This window comes from Chrysemys picta, chromosome 6 (assembly GCF_011386835.1).
Source record: "Chrysemys picta bellii isolate R12L10 chromosome 6, ASM1138683v2, whole genome shotgun sequence".
Lineage (NCBI taxonomy): Eukaryota > Metazoa > Chordata > Testudines > Emydidae > Chrysemys > Chrysemys picta.
In genome coordinates, this window is record NC_088796.1 from 37,917,723 (window position 1) to 37,938,745 (window position 21,023).

The window sequence follows — 21,023 nt, forward strand, 5'->3', positions numbered from 1 at the left end:
TTTGAAGATTGAACTCAGGACCTCTCCGTTCATCTCCCATTTGTGATCCTGAGAGAAATACCAGCTGAGCATGTCTGCTGTCGCATGCTGACAGCCTGGCAGGTAACACGCTGAGATGGAAGTGACGCCCAACCACTAATGCAGGAACTGTCTGCATCCCGGGAATATGGAGACATGGAAGTTAGCATCCTTTAAGTCCCAGATCCAGGGAGGGGATAATGGAGACCAGGGAGACTATGCGGAACTTCAATTTCTTGAGAGACTTGTTGAGGCCAGGTAGGTCCAGGATGGGTCTGAGGCCCCCCCCTTGGCCTTTGGGATTAGGAAGTAACAGGAGTAGAATCCTCTGCCTTCCATGTCCCGTGGAATTGCATCCACGGCCCCCAACTGCAGGAGCTTGTCGACGTCCTGAACCAGGAGTTGCTCGTGAGAGGGGTCCCTGAAGAGGGAAGCAGGGGGGCAGGAAGCGGGGATATCCACAAACTGCAGGGTATAGCCCCGGGCTACTATATCCAGGACCCAGCAGTCCGAGGTAACCAATGACCAGGCCACATGGTAAGGAGAAAGGTGGTTGAGGAAGAGATGGGCAGGATCCGGCAGGCTGACTGGGGTGTTGCTCTCAAACACATCCTCAAAATGATCACTCCTGGCCCCCTGGGTGCTCAGCGGGTCCAGGCTGGGCTGGCGAGCAAGAGGAGGAAGGGCAGCGATGGCTAAACTCAGTGTCCCTTTGCCTCGTAGATCCCTGCTGGGCTCACCAAGGCCTCGATGGCAGTGGAGGCCGGAATGGCTTTCTGGAAGACTGTGGGGTATGCATGCCCAATGAGCGAAGGGTAGCTTTCGTGTCCTTCAACCCGTGTAGCCTGGCATCCATTTGATTGGAGAAGAGTCCAACTCCATCAAAGGGGAGGTCCTGAACTGAGGCCTGCATCTCCTGGGAAAGGCCCACCGTTTGGAGCAAGGAGCTGCGTCACATAACCACTGCCGATGCGACCGCCCTGGCTGCTGAGTCCGCTGCGTTCCATGCCATTTGCAGAGAGCATCTGGCTGCCGCGGTCCCTTCCTCTACCAGAGTACCGAGCTCCTGAGCTTGACCCTGAGGAAGGGAGTCCCAGAACTCCTGGAGGCTGTCCCGGAGGTTAAAATTGTATCCACTCAGCAGGGCCTGATGGTTCACCACCCAGAATTGTAGGCTGGCAGTTGAATAAATTTTTCTGCTAAATAAATCACGTTTCTTGTCCTCTTTGCTCTTTGGAGCAGAGGCTGTGGGGACCTGCTTGTCCCTCTCATTGGACACTGACACTACCAGCAAGCGTGGGAGAGGGAGGGTATACAAGTACTTGAAACCTTTGGCTGGCACAAAGTACTTTTTCTTGGCCCATTTAGAGGTGTGTGGGATGGGAACTGCCACGGAGCCTTAGCAATCTTGAGGACCCCCATCATGTATGGTTAGGGCAATCCGGGCAGGCGTGGAGGCTGAGAGGACATTGAAAAGGGTGTCCTCCTACTTTGCCATCTCCTGCACTTTCAGCCCCAAGTTCTTGGCCACCCACCTGAGAAGGCCTTGGTGTTCTTTAAAGTCATCTGGGGGGCTGGCTGGCCGGCCGTGGAAGGTCGCACGACCACCTCATCTGGGTAAGAGGTGGCGGCCCTGGCCACTGGTGGAGGCGCTGAGGGCTCGGCAGCTACTGGAGACGAAGGTTTGGCGGTGGGCACTGGATCCTCCACCCCGACCTCAGAGGCAAATGTCTCTCTCCTTCTGGGTGCGAGGCTGAAAGTTCTTGAAGATCTAGCAATGCTCCTCGACGTTTGATTCCCCCAAGCACTTAAAGCAGCTGTCGTGGGGGTCACTTACAGGCATAGGCCTGCCACAGACTAAGCAGGGCTTAAACCAGGAGCTCGGGGCATGCCCTGCTTGGGGCGAAGTCCCTGTTGGGACCTTAACTATCAACTAACTATGCACTTAACACTAACTACAATAGAACAAAGGCCCAAAGTCTAATGGAAGAAAACCGCTCGCTCTTGAAAAGCAAGAGAGGCGCTCCGACTGACCACCACAGACGGTAAGAAGGAACTGAGAGGGTGTTGGCCAGCAGCGCCTGATATACCGCAGCGTGAGCGCGGCACTCGAGAGGGCGCTACAGCCAGCCCTAAGGGTACTGCTAAGGCAAAAATCTCCGACGGCCGTGCACATGGGCGCGCGCACACCTAAAATGGAATCAACATGAGCAAGCACACAAAGTAGATGAATTATGTACAGGAGATGGGTCATGGTCTGTGCCCGTCTGTGGGTCCTCTCCCCGTTCCTGTGTCTCCAATGGCAATGGTGTGGGAGACACTGAGTTAGAGCACAGTTCACGTCTATGCACTGTGAACGGTCTAGAATGCTGACCCCATATGAGCTTGATGGTTCCCAATGCGCCTATTGCTTTGGGAAAGCCATAGGAGGTTACATCCATGGGGTCCACACCATGATTGGTTCATCTGGTGACTTGGACCCATGTGGCTCCATGTTGGTTGATGGGCCTTAGGTGAGGAGTGACGTGGAAATAGGGGGTATTGTCCCTGCATCTTCTCCTCATCATCATCAGTGGAGAACCGTGCCATGTCTTGTGGGCTGTGATCTCCTCTGGAGCCTTTGGGGGAGCCCTCAGCACTGAGTATCGGTGAATGTGGTGCTGATGAGATTTCTAAATCTCTGGTGCAGCAAAGACTGTGTCGGTGCCAATTTCTGAGTTGTTGGTGCTGTGGGTGCCTTCTCTTTCGTTGATGGAGTCAGTGCCAACCACTCTTTTTGTTTGGCCAGTGTCGATTTTGTGTTGTCTGCCAGTGCCGACTGAGTTGTCGGTGTTGGGGGTGGAGGCATGGTGCCTGAGACACTCAGTGCCGAGTCCCGTACCAGTGACCTCAGTGCTGTAGAGGAGGCATGTTTTTGTCGCAGCCTCAACTCTGATTCTTTTGCTCAGACCTCGGCGGTGCCAGAGGTGCCTGGAGCGTCATAGTTGCTCACCCAACAGTAAGATGGCATCGGGGGTAGCGACCTTTGTAATGAAGCGGTTCTGGCGGGACCCAACTGAGAGTGCCAATTAAGGACAAATTACGGTTCTGGCGGGACCCAACTGAGAGTGCCAATTCAGGACAAATTGCTAAAACAGGGCAGTTACAGCCCAAGGCTGGGGTTTTTCCACCTCTAAGGCAAACCAAACCAGCCAGACAGGGAAGACTTTGGTCTCACCCCACTGGCTAACCACAAGTCACACAAGCAATTCCCTTAGACACTCCAGTTTCACAGTATCACCACCAGTGCCACTCGTTATGGGGACAAATGGTTATGAAAACCAATACCCCAATAAAAGAAAAAAGGTTCTCTCAATCCCAAAGGACCAAACCCCAGATCCAGGTCAATATACAAATCAGATCTTACCCACAAATCACACTGTTGCCAATGCTTTAGAATCTAAAATCTAAAGGTTTATTCATAAAAGGAAAAAGATATGGATGAGAGCTAGAACTGGTTAAATGGAATTGATTACATACAGTAATGGCAAAGTTCTTGGTTCAAGCTTGTAGCAGTGATGAGATAAACTACAGGTTCAAAATCAAGTCTCTGGAATACATCCCCCGCTGGGATGGGTCATCAGTCCTTTGTTCAGAGCTTCAGTTTGTAGCAAAGTTCCTCCAGAGGTATGAAGCAAGATTGAAGACAAGATGGAGGAGAGGCATTAGCCTTTTATAGTCCTTTCCAGGTGTAAGAACACCTCTTTGTCCTTACTGTGGAAAATTACAGCAAAATGGAGTCTGGAGTCACATGGCCCAGTCCCTGCATACTTTGCTGAGTTGCAAGGTGTATCTGCCTTCTCTCCATGGGTCAATTGTATAGCTGATGGTCCTTAATGGGCCATCAAGCAGGCTAGGCAGAGCTAACACCAACTTGTCTGGGATGTCTCCCAGAAGCATAGCATAAGTTTGAAATACAGACAGTTTAGAGCCAATATTTATAACTTCAACTACAAAACTGATACACACATATAGACAGCATAATTATAACCAGTAAAACATAACCTTGTCTTAGACACCTCATTTGACCCCCTTTATACAAGATTTGGTGCCACTACAGGACTTTGGTTGCAACCATGTTCTATATGGTCCCAGATTATATCAATAACATCACAACCTTGCAGGAGACTGCCTCTATTTTCGCAGACCTCTCTGCAGAGACGTTGGAGCCCTCTTTTTAGGTTTTTCAGAGGGTAGGTCTCCTTTCCCATCTTGAGGAGTGCCCGGAGAGGCTGTTTGCTTGTCTGCCTCAGGCTGGATCATTTTAAGTTGAAGATCCCTGTCCCGTCGATCTGGCTTTCAGGTTGCTGCAGTGGGGGCATTTGTGGGGAATGTGCCCCTCACCCAGGCAGTGTACGCATAAAGAGTGTCCGTCTGAAATGGGCATGGCATTGCGGCAGGTGCCGCATCATTTGAAGCCTAGAGACCCCGGCATTTTAACTAGTAACCGTCCCTTAAGGGAGAGTTGTCTAACGAACTAACAAGAAAAAAAAGTTTTGGGGTTTTTATTTTTCCCTTTAAAAAACAAAAGGAAACACTGACACTAAATATTTATCTAAAAGCTATTTCTTAACGGTTTTAGAGAGAGGTGCTAACACTGCCCCTTTGCTCCATCTTCAGCCGAGGACAGTTGAGAAGGACCTGGAGGGTTTGGTTTGTGTGCACACTATACGCGGCACCAACGGCACTGCGAGACGCCTACTGTGCACGCATGACCCGCACGGACACTGCTATCCTAAATCTCCGATTGACAGCACCAGGACGTACCACCACCTAAAGTGGATCACCCACAGGGACACTACTCAAAGAAGAAGGGAAAACTTCAGTGGGCCATGTTATTTGTTCTGAGTACAGTCAGACACCGGATAAAATTGAATTCTTACATTTTGCAAGAAGTTCACTGCCAGGGTCCTGCCAATCAAAGTCCCGTTAGTGACCTTGTACGTGGACTAGAACCAAATTTTCAAACGTGTGTACCTAAAGTTAGGCACCTCTATCCATATTTAGGCACCTATATAAAAGTAGGGTGACCCAGGAGGACAGGCCCGATATCTGGGGCTTTTTCTTATATAGGCTCCTATTACCCCCCTACCCCCGTCCCGATTTTTCACACTTGCTGTCTGGTCGTCCTACATAAAAGGAACCTGATTTCCAGAAGTGCTGAGCACCCACAGGCACAGACTTCATTAAGGTCCTTAAATGAAGAGCATGTCTGCAAGGGGAAGTTTACTGGCATAGCTATAACAGACTACGTTATTCTGCTATAGCTATGCAGTTAACTTCCCCTTGTAGATAAGCCCTAAGAGGAAAGGGCAGTTTCCTTAATAGCAGCAGATGGAACAGTATCCATCTGTTGCAATCCAAAATATGCAAGGAGCCTAGCATTAGTTTTAGGATTTAGTACCACACTGAGTCTCTGTGGTCAGATGCCCTCACTCACTGATGAAGTTAGAATATTGAGAATTTCCTTGAAGTGTCTCCCTCTCACATCACCATCTGAAACAGCCCTTGTTTCTGATTCCCAGTCCCATACTCTAGCCACTAGACCACAACCGCTTTCCCTGAAGTAGACTCCACTAGCTGGGGTTATGGCTAGGTCTTCCTGCAGAGTTAAATCAAATTGTCTACATTTGAATTAACTCCTCCTGAGTTTGCAAAATCACACTAGGAAATAACACTCAAGCTGAGCAGAGTGATATTAGCATCTGATCAGTTGTACAAATCAAGCTATAGTTGATACCTGATGGGTCAGCCAGCTGGAATTAAAAGCACCACCAAACAGTTGAGTTAAGGGGTTGTTGGTGTGGTATAGGATAACTTATAGTTTACAATACAACAAAAAGTATACAATAGTATAACTTGAGTTATAACTTAACACTGCAGTGATGACAAGCAAATCACTAGTAATTATGTATTACTGATACAGGCCTATCAATGACAGTGTTTATGGGACACTGCACTGTCAGTGTTTTACATTCTTGTATAACTTCTTGCGCTACTGAGCTGCTGTGTGGGGGAGTGGGGGAATTCTACCATCATCACAAACAAAACCCCATGTTTTTGCAGAAAGTCTAATAAAAGTGTCATGATTATGCTGTGTCTCTGAAAGTGACTCTACAATTAACACTCAATATTCCCAAAGTTTTATTGAACTTATTAGTGATGCTAGGGCACAAACCAGGAAAATAAAACAAATACGTTAATTAAATGTGTCATTATAAACATGGGAGTGCAGCACTATGTTTTGATAAGGTAGAAATGTTTTAAGAAGGTATTTCAAAGAACCAAAAAACCCTATTTAAACAAACAGCTTATTTTTTAGTATTCACTCTTGATTTTGTTTTTAAATTTAGCTTCACAGCCAATTCTGTAACACTGGAAATACAGTCCTGTTCTGTTCAACCAAATCAGCAGCTGAAAGAACTATTACAAGCTCCTTTGGACAAGGATAAATGAAACAACAGAAACCACCGTGCCATGGTACTGGCCACCATGGCAAAGCATGAGCTGAAGTTTGAGCTATGTGGGTGAGGTGCTTCTGTGGGGACTGATTTCAAGTGCAGGGGCTGTGGCATTGATTGGTTGCAACTGTGTATGTCAGAAGAAGAAAATCCACAGACAGCAAGAGGAGTGAATAGTGTGTATTACGCTGATAGGCAGGACATTGAGAGATACAGTTTATGTTTTTGTTTAAACAAGCAATAGGCATTTCTGTCCTATGTAATGAGAGTTTATTTGGGGGGGGGGGAAGGGTTGAAGATATACTGTAACTGTAAAGCAGTAGTATCAGACTAGTTCTGATATGGCAAAGAATGTGGAATTTCAGTTTCATTTTATAAAGTAAGATCTATACAGAGTGCACTACAAGTAACTACACAACTCTGTCTCCATTCTTTTCCTTCAGTTATATAGGTAGAATAATGTCACAAGGCTGACCTCTACTGGAAAGATTTTGACCTCTAGCTGAATCATGAATTATTGAACAATAGAACTCTTAAAACAGTGACAAAACAAAAACACCCCTCTTGTGTATTGCCAGGGTGTGGGGGGCGGGGGGGGGGAGGGGGAGAAGGATCCTTTCAAATCCCAGATATTTAATGTAGGTTCCATCACCAAGGCTGTTTACTATCCCTTTGGCAATAGGAAAGCTGACACTACAAACACATATTCATCAGAGAATGAACTATCTAGCAACTCACTCTCCCTCCACAATTTAAATATAAAGATAGAACACAAGATGCTTTTAATAATGTTTGCTCTAAGCATGAGCATTATATTTAAACATTAAAATTGCATAATAAATCTTGATAACAGGAGGCAAAGGCCAGGTAGAACACACACACAGTTGCTTTTTTAATTCATCTTTCCAGCCTCCTAATGCAGGGGCTAGACAGTCCCCTGCCAAAAATTAAAGAGTGTCAGGAAGTGCAACTGAATTACAGGAAGCTTCTCTCAGTATAAACTAATCCTAAAATTCTAGAGAGTCATGTGATAGATCTAAGTATCATTCTCATACAGGAAAAAAAAAAACATAGCAATGAGAAAGGAAGCATAGGAGACCCAAGGCTCATACTGGTACAAGAGACAATTCATCATATCACTTTTGATGTCTAAGTGAAACTGATGTCTGGAATAGAAAATTTACTCAGAGCAGTTACACATAACCCCAGATAAACACTAAATAAGTTCTTAGCCCCTGAACCACACTTTCCAAGTGTCAATCAAGTTCATAACCAATGCAAAACAAAGAAAATGTTAATAAGCATACTTAGCATTTGGGAGCCAGTCAGCAGAATATACTTCAATGTCTCTATCCTTCCTTTGCCATCTCAGTAGAGACCCCTTGCATTAGAACAAACAGACTTAGCGGCTAGCCTGACTACAGTCCTGGGAAGAGCACAGCTGCCTTCCATTACCGCACAATTAGAGTAGGTAGGGAAGCCCCTGTGCCTTGTTAACTGTAGCTGATGGCCTGTCTTTTCCTATACCTGCATGGATGTTATTGTTTTAATCTGTAGAACATAAGCTAGGTACGTCTGGCCCATGAGGATTTCCCTGCTCAGTCCCAAAGGATCTGTGAGCTTTGTTACAGGACAGGAGAGCAAGCCAAACTTTTAATGACGTATTTTGTTAGACTTAAATTCCTGTAAGTGAAACTAATTAGTTAGAACAGAGTTATGTTCCTGATGTGAGGAGATTCATGGTTTAAGGCCAGAGGGACCATTAGATCATTTTTTTAGTCTGACTTCTTGTATATCACAATCCATTAAATTTCACCCATTTTTGTGGCTCTTTCCTGCACTCTCCAATTTTTCAACGTCCTTTTAAAAATGTTGACACCATTTATGCAGTATTCCAGTATGAGTCTCATCAGTACCATATACAGAGGTAAAATCACCATCCTCCCCCTACTCACTACTTCTGTTTATACATACAATTGTATTAGACCTTTTTGCAACAGCATCACACTGGGAACTCATGCTGAGTTGCTGGTCCACTATGACCCCTAAATCCTTTCTAGCATCACAGCTTTCCAGAATACAGCCCCACATTCTGTAGTTATGGCCTGGATTCCTTGTCCCTAGCTGTATAACTTTGTACTTGGCTGTATTAAACTGCATTGTATTTGAACGGACCCAGGTTAACCAGCAATCTCAATCGCTCTGTATGCCTGCCCTGTCCTCATCATTTACAGATTCACCAATCTTTATGTCATTCACAAATTTTATCAGCAGTGATATATTTCTTTCCTGATCATGGATGAAAATGTTGAATAGTATCCAGCCAAGTACAGATCCCTGCAAAACTCTAGAAACACTTACTGTGTTTTCCCACTGATGACTTTTTGAGAGTTAGCCACTTCTTAATCAATGTGTGTGTACTTTATTGATATTGTATTGTGCTAATTTTTAATCAATGTCATGCAGTAGAAAGTCAAAAGCTTTACAAAAGTCCTAGTAGATTACGTCTCTACAGTCACCTTTATCAGTTTTATGGTTTTGCATAAAGCCATCTTGACTGGCATTAATTATATTCTTATCCTTTAATTCATTCCCATATCAGGTTTTTCATTATTTTGCCCAGGATTGATGTCAGTGATCTGGTTCATCCCCCTTTGCCCATTTTGAATATTGGCATAACTTTAGAGCTCTTCTAGTCTTCTGGACTTCCCCTAAAATTCCAAAATTTATTAAAAATTAACATTAGCAAGCCAGAGGACTCCAGTCAGCTCCTTTAAAACTCTTGGGTGCAAGTTATCCAGGCCTGCTCTTTTTAAAACGTTTGTTTATCCCTAGTAGACATTTAATATGGAATGGAAAATACTTCATCATCCTCGGGTGATACAAGCACATGATCCTGCTCCTTTCCCATGACCGGGGGGGGGGGGGGGGGGGGCTTGTCTGTGTTATTTAATTTTCACAACAAAGCTTTATTTTGAATAGAAACTCACTTCTTTTGTCAGAATCAAAAAAGCAGCAAGAGTTCATTTTAAAAATTCATGTGAATTAAATGAATGGCAAGTACTTGAGCATGAGGTTCAGAAGCAGATTCCCCAGGATTCTCATCCCATCTCCACCACTTTGCATTGTGGAAATTGCACACTTCTGCTTCACCATCCCCATATCCAAATTGACAGATAGTAACATACTGGTATATATTGCAAGGACTTTAAAGCCCGTTAGCTGTTCAGTGCAAAATATATTAATTTGGCAAATGCATGTGCATTCACACCCCTGGAGGGGTTGCCTGTGGGGATTAAAGTAACCATCTAAAAGCATAAACTATACTTGAGTTGAAGGACCAGCTCCATAAACTTGGAGGCAGTAGCAGATAAATCTCTGTGATCTACTCATTAGGTGGGAGAATGAGCCCACTGTGTTAGCATGGGTTACAGATAGGAAAAAAAGAAGACCTGTAATAAAAAGAAGTTTATACTTTATGGTAAAATTGATCTTTAGAAGAAAGATCAAGACCACTGCTGATCTATCTCAGCAACAATTTCAGTTTTAAAAAATGGCCAGTTAGGCTGTTGACACTCCCTTCTTTAAGATGGAAAAAAGAGAGAAGCCAGTAAAAACTGGGAAAGGGGTGGGAAATAGTGCTTTGCCCAAGCCTTGTTCTTAAAACTATTGAGAGATTAAAAAGCAAAATTACTTGGGAAAATTGTTTCTGAAACAAGTTTCTGAAAACAAAGTCCTAAGTGTCTCAGTAACTGAACCTCTGACTGATTTGTGGTTTCCTTGGGGGTACCTCACATCTCAGACCTTGAGTGGTTACCCTCCTTGGGATGGGATCATACAATCCACTCCTGCCTGACCAGGGATTTAGGGTATGGATACACTTGTAGATGTAGAGCCCTTTGAGTTAAACCAGCCTTCGTAGAGCATAGTAGGGAAAGCGCTGCAATCTGTCCACACTGACAGCTGCAAGCACACTGGCGTGGCCACATTAGCAGCTCTTGCAACGGCCACAGAGAGCAGTGCATTGTGGTAGCTATCCCAGCATGCAAGTGGCTGCAACATGCTTTTCAAATGAGGGGGGTGGGGTGGAGTGTTGTGTGTATGTGGAGGGAGAGAGTGCGTTTTGGGGGACCCGAGAGCATGTCAGCATGCTGTCTTCTAAGTTCAGACAGCAATAGACCTCTCTCTCTCTCACACACACACACACGATTCCACAGTAATGGTTGCTTTGTCTCAGAGCAGATAAGTATGCTGGCTGTCAGAAATGGAGCTTTTGAAGGGCATATCAGCCTGCAGTGATTCCAAAACAATGACAAGAGTGGCCACTTGATTTAAGGGGATTATGGGACGTTTCCAGAGGCTGATCAGAGCGCAGTAATGCAACACCTCATTCACACTGACACCCGAGCGTTTCAGCCAATGCACACCAAGTGTTAATCTTCTCACCGAGGTGGAGTGCCAGGAGTCCTCTAGCCCTGGAGTTAGAACGCTCTACGTGCCTTGCCAGTGTGGATGGGTAGTGAGCTAGGGCGCCCGGGGCTGCTTTAATGCGCTCTAACTCGCAAGTGTAGCCAAGCCCTTAGGCTGCAGGCTCCTACAATTCAGAGGGAACCCCCTCAGGTTTGATTATAGTTCACCAGCTACAGCTCTGCTCTCTCAGGGGCAATGACAAGATTAGCCAGTGACCAGCCAGCCTTCATAAGGCAAAGTACTATTTATTCAGAACAAAAGCATTGCAGAGAAAATATTTCTTGAAACCAGCTTATATGCAGGTCTTACTTAAGAGGCAGTCATCATCTTTCACAGGGATAGAGAGGCAGGCTTAAAAGTATTTCAGGTTGTCTTGCAGGTTAAGTCCCTCTGGATCACAATCTCATGTCAGTTCGTGAATTAGGTGAGAGTAACCTCCCTTCCTCTGGCAGGCTGGTCACGTCATACAATTCTTAGTTCTTTTGATTGCAATTTTCCCAAGGGAAGAGGCTTCTCCAGGCTTGCTACCAGCCTACAGATTTGCATTAATTGCCTCCAGTGATTTTAGTTCCTGCAGGAAACCCATACAACTTTCCTGTGGAACCATAACACAATCCCTTAGCCCATAAAGATGCATATAACATTTACAAAGTAGATGAAATTGTCTTTGAATATTCTCTGTGTCCATCATACCTCTCAAAGAGTAGCACTCTGCATTCAGGATAAATGAAAGAACTATTGCATGCTCCTTTGTACAGGGATAAATGAAACAGAAACCACCGTGCCATGGTACTGGCCACCATGGCAAAGCATGAGCTGAAGTTTGAGCTATGTGGGTGAGGTGTTTCTGTGGGGACTGATTTCAAGTGCGGGGGCTGTGGCATTGATTGGTTGCAACTGTGAGAAATTAAAGTAAAAATAAATTACAGTTATTCAATCTACAAGAGTGAATAGTATGGACCTGAGAGGGAGAGGAGACAGAGTTCCTTGGGACACAGGACTGGCTGGAGATTCGGGCTTGGAATTACGAGCAAGGAACCTGCTTGGTGGTGTTGGTTTTTACTGTATTTAGGGAAAAAGGACTTAATGTACATTCTTTTCAATTGAAAAGACTGCGCCAATCACATTCTTCTCTTATCCTGGCCTGTAGCCTCATTTTCTCTTTCTAATGGAAACAACCAGACAGGCCCTGAATATTGGCTGACTGCTCCTGCCAAGGGGAAAATCAGGAGCAATACACAGCTCTATAAGAAAACCCATAGGACAATGGCACAGAGCTATCCCTGCTGCCAAGGGAATAAGGTCTCTACATTACATTCGGAGTGATTTCTGCTCTGCCAAAGTTACCCACAAACCCTTATAATGTGTTTCTACTATCTCTGAAAAGTATTCTGTCCAACCCGATAAGTGGAATAATCACCTGGGCTTGGGGCCTTATACTTAGTGGATTACTCAGTATTTGAAGAGGGAAGAACAGACCAATGGAAATTTTATAAAAGACTATAGTCATATCTTCCAAGTTCATCATGTGCATGTAAGCTTTAGGGACTATGGCAAATTAAAAATGTTACATGTTAATCTGTCCAAGTTTATGGGGAAGGAGAAGAAATGATTCCAAGATTCTTGAATAGTAAAACGAGATTAACTACAGCTAAAACTGATACATTTTTGCTTGGGACAGGGAAAGTCCACTCTAAGTCACCTTGATTGATCGGGCCTTCAGCCCTCATATAGATTGTGCCAATCATAACATGTCTTCCATTCTTCTCTTATCCTGGCCCTTCTCCTCCATGTGTGACCATGCCTTTTGACGATAAAAATCTTCCTATCTCTTTGGAGGTTGGCTGAGGGGTTGTTTCAGTTCCTGTCCAAGAATGATTAATGCAAGAGACAAAGGAGAAGGGAAAGAGCAAGCTTGTGGGATCACATACTGTTGAAGCAAAAACACAAAGCCAGAAAAAAAATTTTTTGACTCTGTTAAACCAATAACCTTTCAATGCACATCCTGGTATGAATTTGATTAATTAGCGCATTTGCAAAGCAAGAGTGTTGTGAAGGTTAGATTACAGCCAACCACTTTATATTCCTTGCAACTTCAAAGTGGGAAGATGATCAAGGTTTTTAAACCACCCTCAAACCTGCAATAGAGTCCACTGTGGAGACTCAGACGCAACTCTTTCACTCTGAAATGTTTCAGAACTGTGGCTCATTACAGATATGAAGACTATGATGAAACCCACTGCCTCCAGAGAATTACCTTAAAAACTTTTGTTTTAATAACTGAAAAAAATTAGAAGTGCTGCAGTTCAAGTACAACCAAAATGTATACAGAAGAACAATAGAATTCATTATGGAGAACAAATGCATCCTCATTAAAAATAAAATCTATAGTTATTTAATTTTTGACCTTGCCATGAATACCTCCCTTTTCACAGAAAATATAAGGCATTTGATTTTCATATAAAAATGTGTAACTTCCATCCAGTTAGTAACTAATTTTGTACAGCAATACTTAGCAAGATCCTGTGAGTTTTCAAAGGCCTGGCCATGCACCAATGAAGTCAATGAAACTTCAATAGGAGTTGGATCAGGCCCCAATGCAGCATATGAATGAGGAAACAAAGGGCACTGCTGAAATCAGCATTATAAAATATATCAAGGCTACTACCTGAGGCACAGTCAGCAGTGCAGTACAAGATCCAGTGTTTCAAGTTCACTCAAGTATGTACAATGTTTTAATCCCTCAGGCGTGCCAGCTATAAACAAATATAATACAGTCTCCTTTTCAGGAAAAATGCTGTTGACCAGTGACAAACAAGACAGTGAAATATACACATAAAATACATCTAAGACTCAAAATGACAACTAGAAGTATAAAAGCAAAGAATTTTTTTTCCATATCATTCATAATGATTACCCATCTTGTACTTAAAAATAACAAATCATTAAAAATAGCCAGTGACAAAAATACTGATAATGGTTCAATATAACATCCCCTCCAAATCGTTTTGCCATTACAACCTTTTCCCACTGTTTCAGTAGTTAAAGTTTTTCCAGTAATTAAATGCTGTTTAGGTTCCATTTGCACAAAATCTATCCTATCACTAATATACTGAGATACAGTTCACTAATGACCCTGAAAATGTTACATTCGAAAGCTTCTGGTTCTTTGAAATGGTTGAAAAGGCTTTTTCAATGCCCACATCAGCAGTTGTGGTTTCTGTTTATTTTTTTCCGGAAACAGCACTGCCTCACTTTCAGGAGTAGGAAATCGTTCTTTATAAACTTCAGGGTAGGATTTCTGAAACTAAAAAAGTAGTACAGTTTAAACAAATCTTCACAGCAAAAGCTTGACATTACTAATTCAACTCCTTAAAAAAGAAACAAACAAAGCAAATCTCAGCTACACCGGTCAGTAAAAATGCGCTTTCCTGTGCCACGCAGTCTAGAACTACGCATTTAAAACGTGGTAGTCTTTTCCAATAGGATTTGTTTTACTGCAAAGCCCCTACTGTGAGAAATTAAAGTAAAAATAAATTACAGTTATTCAATCTACAAGAGAGTGTCTACAGTTTAAGTCTGAATGCCAGACACCTTTTCCTTTTGAGAACCGGAAGCTTACAATTTGATCCAGACTTTTTTATGAAAACGCCTCAAAATCTCCAAGTACACAGAAAAACACTTCCATCTTTTAACTTCATTAATCTAAAGCCATGTCTACACAGGGACACTCAGGAAAGTAAGAGGAAATCAACCGAAAGTGCAAAGTCAATTTGCATACATAAAAGTATGTTGACACCCTTTCCTCCCCTCTTCCTCCCCCCCACGTTCACTGTGACTTAATCCTCAAGGATTAAACAACTATGAAACTGGTCTTTATACAGATGTAAAAGATGAGAAGCAAATCTATCAAATCCTTCACATACACACAGGTTGAAAAGAAAACACAAGCAATGATTTTTGAGAATTTTCTTTACCTGCTTCAGCTTCTTCTTTTTCTCTTTGACAGATATTTCTTTATTCATTGTAATTTCTTCCAACAGAGCTGCCAGTGGTTCTTGAGAGCCATTTGCTCTTTGGCATTCAAATTCATCTGTACTGATTTGGCGACAAAACGACGGAGCAGGAAGAGTTGTATCAGTATCAGCGTCTGCATATTTTATCTGAAGGAGAAAGGGGGGGGGGAGGATTGTAATTTCAAGAATAAATTTGGAAAAATTGGCTTGATTAAAAAGAGAGGGCCTGTGTGATTCACTGACCACTGTGTGACCTTGATCAAATCAAGAAACATGTTGATGCTTCAGTTCACCCAGGCCATTTCTTGTAGAAATACAGAATCACTAAAGCACTTCATCATAAGTTAAGGAGAGGAGGAGGAGAGAAAACCCTGGCACCTGTGGAAAGAAGGTAAATAAACAGAGGTATTAGGAAACAGACAGTGTGGAGGAGAGGCAGGGAGAGTGCAGTGATAGGGTCTGTGTAAGTGAGGATAGCACCAAGAAGCAGCTAGCTAGCAGAAGGAGAGTGACCGGCTATTATGTGGCTTCTCCCCTCCCCCCTGTCCCCCGCATACTGCCCCTGGGATACAAGAACACCCTCCATGGGGAAATTGCAGAGTCTGTCAAAAGGGCAGTCTGTGTGTGCGCGCACAGAGGGATTTGGCAGTCTCAGAAATCCACAACCTTTTGATTGGTCCTCTACTGTTTCCACCACCACTTTATTGGCAGGGAGGGGTGGATTATATTTCCCCAAATCCCTGTAAAGCAAAGATTAGAAAGTTGACTGAGATCCTTGGTTGAAAGATGTCAGAGAGGGACAGAGTACTATTATGACCACCAAAAAAAACCCTTGAAACCATGCAAAACATGTCCCAGAATCTTAACATGGACGGTTTCATATCTAGGACACCCTGCAATCTTAACTCAGTTGCAGAACACCACAATAGAATTTGCTGTGCAGATTTAGATAAATAAGCATTTACTCCAAATTAATGAATTTAATCTTACACTTTTTCCTTGTTACTCAGTTCTACATTATTACATAGTAATTGGGAGCAAGATGACAACCTTCACGTGGTGCTTCTGTTAAGTGCTAGTGTTTTTTGTGCTCTGTTTTGTGCAAATCCACCAACACACCAATGGCATCAATTGGCCACTGGACGTTGTTTTACCGACCTCCCAGTGAACGTAGCAATGATTATACTTCACCAAATCACCCTTTCCAGGACCAATAAAGAACAGTTGGGCCAGTCCTCCGAATATACCAATTTAATGTAGAAGGGATGTCCAGGGGAAACGTGGATTACCTCTAGAGGACTGTCAAAGACCACCACATTGAAATTATGGCCCTCCAAGAAAAACACATGTGAAAGATGACGATAAAGCTGCCAGACTTAAAATCTATGGCTACACCAAAATTGCTACCATCAACCATCCAAAACATGGGCTAGCAGTGTATATGTGAAATGGATTAGAGAATGTGGAAGTTTGGAAGAATTATTGACCAGTGAAAGAGAGATCAATATGGTTAGAATCAGGGACATCGTTATAGTAAACATATACAAGCCACCCGACATCATGTGGCCTGATTCCATCTTACCTTACCTTCCTCATCCGGCCATTTACATAGGTAACTTTAACAGCCAACATGAAGACTGGGGATACTGCTCAAATGACACAGCCGGGGAGCAGATCACAGAATGGGCCACCCTTGAAGACCTCCACCTGCTCTATGATCCAAAACAACCTGGATCTTTTTGGTCTGTGAGGTGGACAACGGATCACAACCCACTGGTCACAACAAGAACCATCTTGAGTCACTTCCTGCATAGCCAACATTGTCCAATCATCCTCCAGATTGGCCTGGAAGTGCCTCTTCTGCAGTCTGTTCCAAAGCCGCGTTGGAATTTCCGCAAGGCTGACTGGCCCACCTACACTTTAGAAATAGAATCTGGGATCCCACAGCTTGAACCAATACCTAGAAACTTTGGTTATTTTATAAACATCCTAAAATCGGCCCCCCAAGAAGTACATCCCGTGTGGTCACTGCAAGGCTTTCACCCCCTGCTGGACAAAAGAATCTGAGTCTCTCCTGGGGGAATATGAAAAGAGCAGCAACCCAGATAAAGCCACTGCACTGCTTGAGTCCTTGAATTTGGCGCACCTGGAAAGTGACCATTGAAAGCCTTGACTTCACCCATTCAAGCCGTAAGGCATGAGCTCTTTCAACAACTTGGAGGATCCCAGCCAAAACACAACGCTTAGCAAAGGTGATCGCAAATGCTGTTGCCTCATCTTCTAACAGCAAGACTCTGACAGACAAGATTACACGCCAGGAGGTGCAGCAGGAACTCCGCAGAAACCTTCAACAATACCCAGAGGAATCCCCACTCTCTTCCCCATATTCTGTCAAGGAGATCAATGTTGCGCTGTTGGAAACCAAAAGCCGGAAAGCTGCAGGGGTTGATGGCATTACTCCAGAGTTTCTCAAGAATCTGGGGAGACGGGGACGGGAATGGCTGGCGGAGCTTTTTACTGTCATGCATAGAACCGGAGAAGTGTCAACAAGCTGGTGACAGGCAACAGTGTTTGCCCTACTGAAGCCTGGGAAACCCCCAGAGGACGCAACTAGCTACCGCCCCATCTCTCTCCTCTCAACCACCAGCAAACTCGTGGAGTAAGTGCTGCTCCACCATCTGGCTGATATTATTGAAGACATCCTCCCAACAGAGAAGGCAGAATTTCACCTGAAGAGGAGCTGCTGTGACCAAGTAGCTTCACTTACCAGACACATTGAGGCAGGAGATCAAGAACTCGTAACTCAGGCAGCCCTCAGGGCTCTGTCCTGGCCCCAATATTTTTTAATCTATACACCGCGGATATACCAGATACGGAGTCAAGGAAATTCATGTATGCGGATGACATTGCCCTAGCTGTTCAGCATACAAGCCTCCATACCATCAGCTGCACCCTAACCCGAGATCGTAGCACAATGGTTGATTTGGCTAATACCAAACTTGATGTGCAGTTCTGCAGTGAGAGCATCAGCCACGAAGCTAATCCAAAGTATCTTGGTGTTACACTGGACTAGAGTTTGACCTTTCGACAACATCTTGAGAACCCCAATGATAAAGTCAGGTCCCGTGTTGTGCTTATCAGAAAATTGGCCGGAACATCCTGGGGCTCCAGTCCAGTGACCTTACAAACCGCAACAATTGCTTTGGTATATTCTGCAGCTGAATATTGTGCACCAGTGTGGTCTCATAGCACTCACACTAAACTCCTTGACACTCAACTCAATAATGCTATGCACATAGTGTCGGGGATGCTCAAATCTACTCCCGTTGACTGGCCCCTGATCCTATTGCACATCCAGCCTCCACAGATTAGAAGAGCTGCTCAGACATCTCGCTTTCTTAATCATGTCAATGCAAATACGAGGATCCCACTGCACCATGATTTACAGAACCCACCAAAGACTAGATTAAAATTCCGCAACCCTCTATGGAACCGTATCAAGATCCTTACACCCAACTTTGATGCTGAGGCTCAATGGAGTCTCACATGGAGCACTTTGACCGCTCAAAACAAACAGCTTGTCATTGATCCTGTTGAGGAACCACCAGGTTTTGATTTATATCGGAAAGACTGGTGCAGATTGAATCGCATCAGGACATCTCATGGGAGATGTGGACAAACCCTCTTTATATGGAAAATATGACAAACACCTGTATGTGACTGCAATCAACAGGCACAAACGATAGAGCACATCATATGAATGTCTCCTTCATTCTTTTGCTGGGGGCCTGAAGGATGTTCACCAGCTCACTGCTGTGGCAACATGCTGGCTATCAAACTTAGATATAAATTTGTAGTTGTTGCTACCTACCCAAGCCATTCGAAAGAAAAAGAAGAAGACATAGTAATTGATTAATCAAACAATCTAAGGCACTATAGGCATAGTAAACACACCTAACTGTATTGGTATGGGGGAGGGAGGAAGATTTGCATGTAGTCCAAATGACTGACAATAAAACATTCAGCCACTCATTTATGAAACAGAGTAAACAAAACCATAATCCAAATTAATCTAACAGCAGCCGGCATGTTACAGTGTTATACAATAGCAAACCTCACAGCTCTTCAGGGACACCAAAGCTTTGAAAGACAGAGCAGAAAAGTATTAGAAAGTGTGACACTCGGCTGCAGTTCTACGTGTGTGTTACTGTGAAGATTTTACAAGATAAATCTATCTCTGGCTAAATCAGTCACAAAAAGGTCTCAAACTTTGAAGTCATGATTTTAAATTTAGTCGCAAAATCAGTCTGAAAAAATAAGTAAAGCAGAGTGTACTACATTAAACTCCCTCCTATCCTACCTTCAAATAATCAGTGAATGACTTGGGTAAAACAAACAAAACTCAAACAGTTGAGAGGTTCTGCTAAGTCAGAGAAACACAGCGTCAGTTAATAGTTTGTAAAACAGCCCCAGTAAGGAGTTGACCTTGCTTCTCCCCATTGTTCTAGCCTTCTGATCCTTTATGTACTTTCTGTATGAATAAACTGTACTGATGGTTTTGGGACAAATGACTCACAAAGGTTTGCCTAACTGAACATGCCCCTACAGATATTCTCAGAAGCTGCACTGGGAGTTATCAGGGGAACTAAATCCTCTCTCACAAAGACTAATGAAGGATCATGCAGGATTGGAAGAGGGCAAAGAGAATATTGTCCACCGTCCATACTTGGGGAGGGCTGGGGTAAAGGGTGAGGTTTGGGAACATGGCAGAATGGGTAATGCAAGTCCTTTAATACAAGGGGCAAGGTTATTAAGGGAAGGTGGAGGTCTTGAGACAAAGAATCTCATTTTTCTATAAAGCAAAAAAATTTTCCTGAGTTGCAGGAAACACCAATAACCAGGACTGATGGGAAAATGAAATTAGGATTATGAAGAACTAAGCCATGTGAAGCTTGACTTCCCTTAACAGATTTACCAAAAAGAGTCAAACACCTTCTCTCTGGGAGGGACTAAAAAAGAATTAAAAATAAATTCCTCCACAAGACTACAAGGGTGGCACTGTGATTATGGCATCTAATATCCAGATTTTTTAAATATAAATATACTGGAAGACATGTTAGAAGAGAAGACATCCCTTTAAATTCCACAAGGCTTCCCTTCCATGTGACATGTTAAGCCCATACTTCTGAAGCAGAACCAGCCCAGGAGGAGAAAAAGGAAAGAATTAAGTTTCCGCTTTAAGTTTCAAAATTTGTGAGCCAGCTAATTTAGATCATCTGCTGGAATTGCTGAATGAGGATCTGTGTTGACCTCTGTCCTGCCAAACTAGAAAAAATACTTCCTGGCTCTAGGTGAACAAGATAGCAATTAGTATTGCAGGTTAGGTATGACTGAATACATTCTCAGAGTTAACCTGCAGTAAGTGGATAGGGATTTTAATCCTTGACAGAAGAAGCAGTTAAGAATTCATTTAAATTTGACTGAGTGCCTTCTCAAGAAGGTTCATCTTAGTACGACTGAAAATAGCTTACATGCTATCTATAATTAGGGTTCTTATTTCTCTTAGATTTTTTACTTTGTTTTCCTCTTCATCCTTTTAGAATTGGAATCTCCATGGAGATCAAGAAGAATAAAATGTTCTCCCTCAAGTCATGACAGCTCAGCCACTGCTACAACCTCCAGCCTTCCCCATGTGCAGGTTGGTGTTTTGTCACTGAATTAAATTTTAGATAAAACTTTCATAAATGCAACTGGGATTTAAAAATTCAAGTCAGTTAGGAGCTTTTGAAAATGTTACCTTAAGTCAGGTCGCAAACCCCTGCCCCCACCAGGTTTCATTAGCAAGCCACAAAAAAGCAATGCTTCATGACATGCACTGGGTACAGTCTCCCCCTGCACTATTACTTTGACTTAACTACCCGAGATCTACTTTGTGTTTCTATAAATATACAACGTATATAATGTGTTGCTGACAACAGCAATTCATACATGCTATATGCAATGCCTAAAATATCAGAGA

The 21,023-nt window shown here is 43.5% G+C and overlaps 1 protein-coding gene across 2 annotated transcripts in view; it reads right to left on the reverse strand.

Annotated features, from left to right (window-relative positions):
- Positions 1-13,241: 13,241 nt before the first annotated feature.
- Positions 13,242-21,023, reverse strand: part of DEPDC1B (DEP domain containing 1B) — a 55,182-nt gene continuing 47,400 nt past the window's right edge. For both annotated transcript variants that reach the window (XM_042841721.2, XM_005281015.4), the window contains 2 exons: positions 14,966-15,151; positions 13,242-14,295 (listed from right to left, as the gene is read on the reverse strand). In XM_042841721.2, coding sequence (XP_042697655.2) covers positions 14,134-14,295; positions 14,966-15,151 — 348 coding nt within the window. In that variant the 3' untranslated portion in view covers positions 13,242-14,133. The remainder of the gene's footprint in view (positions 14,296-14,965; positions 15,152-21,023) is intronic.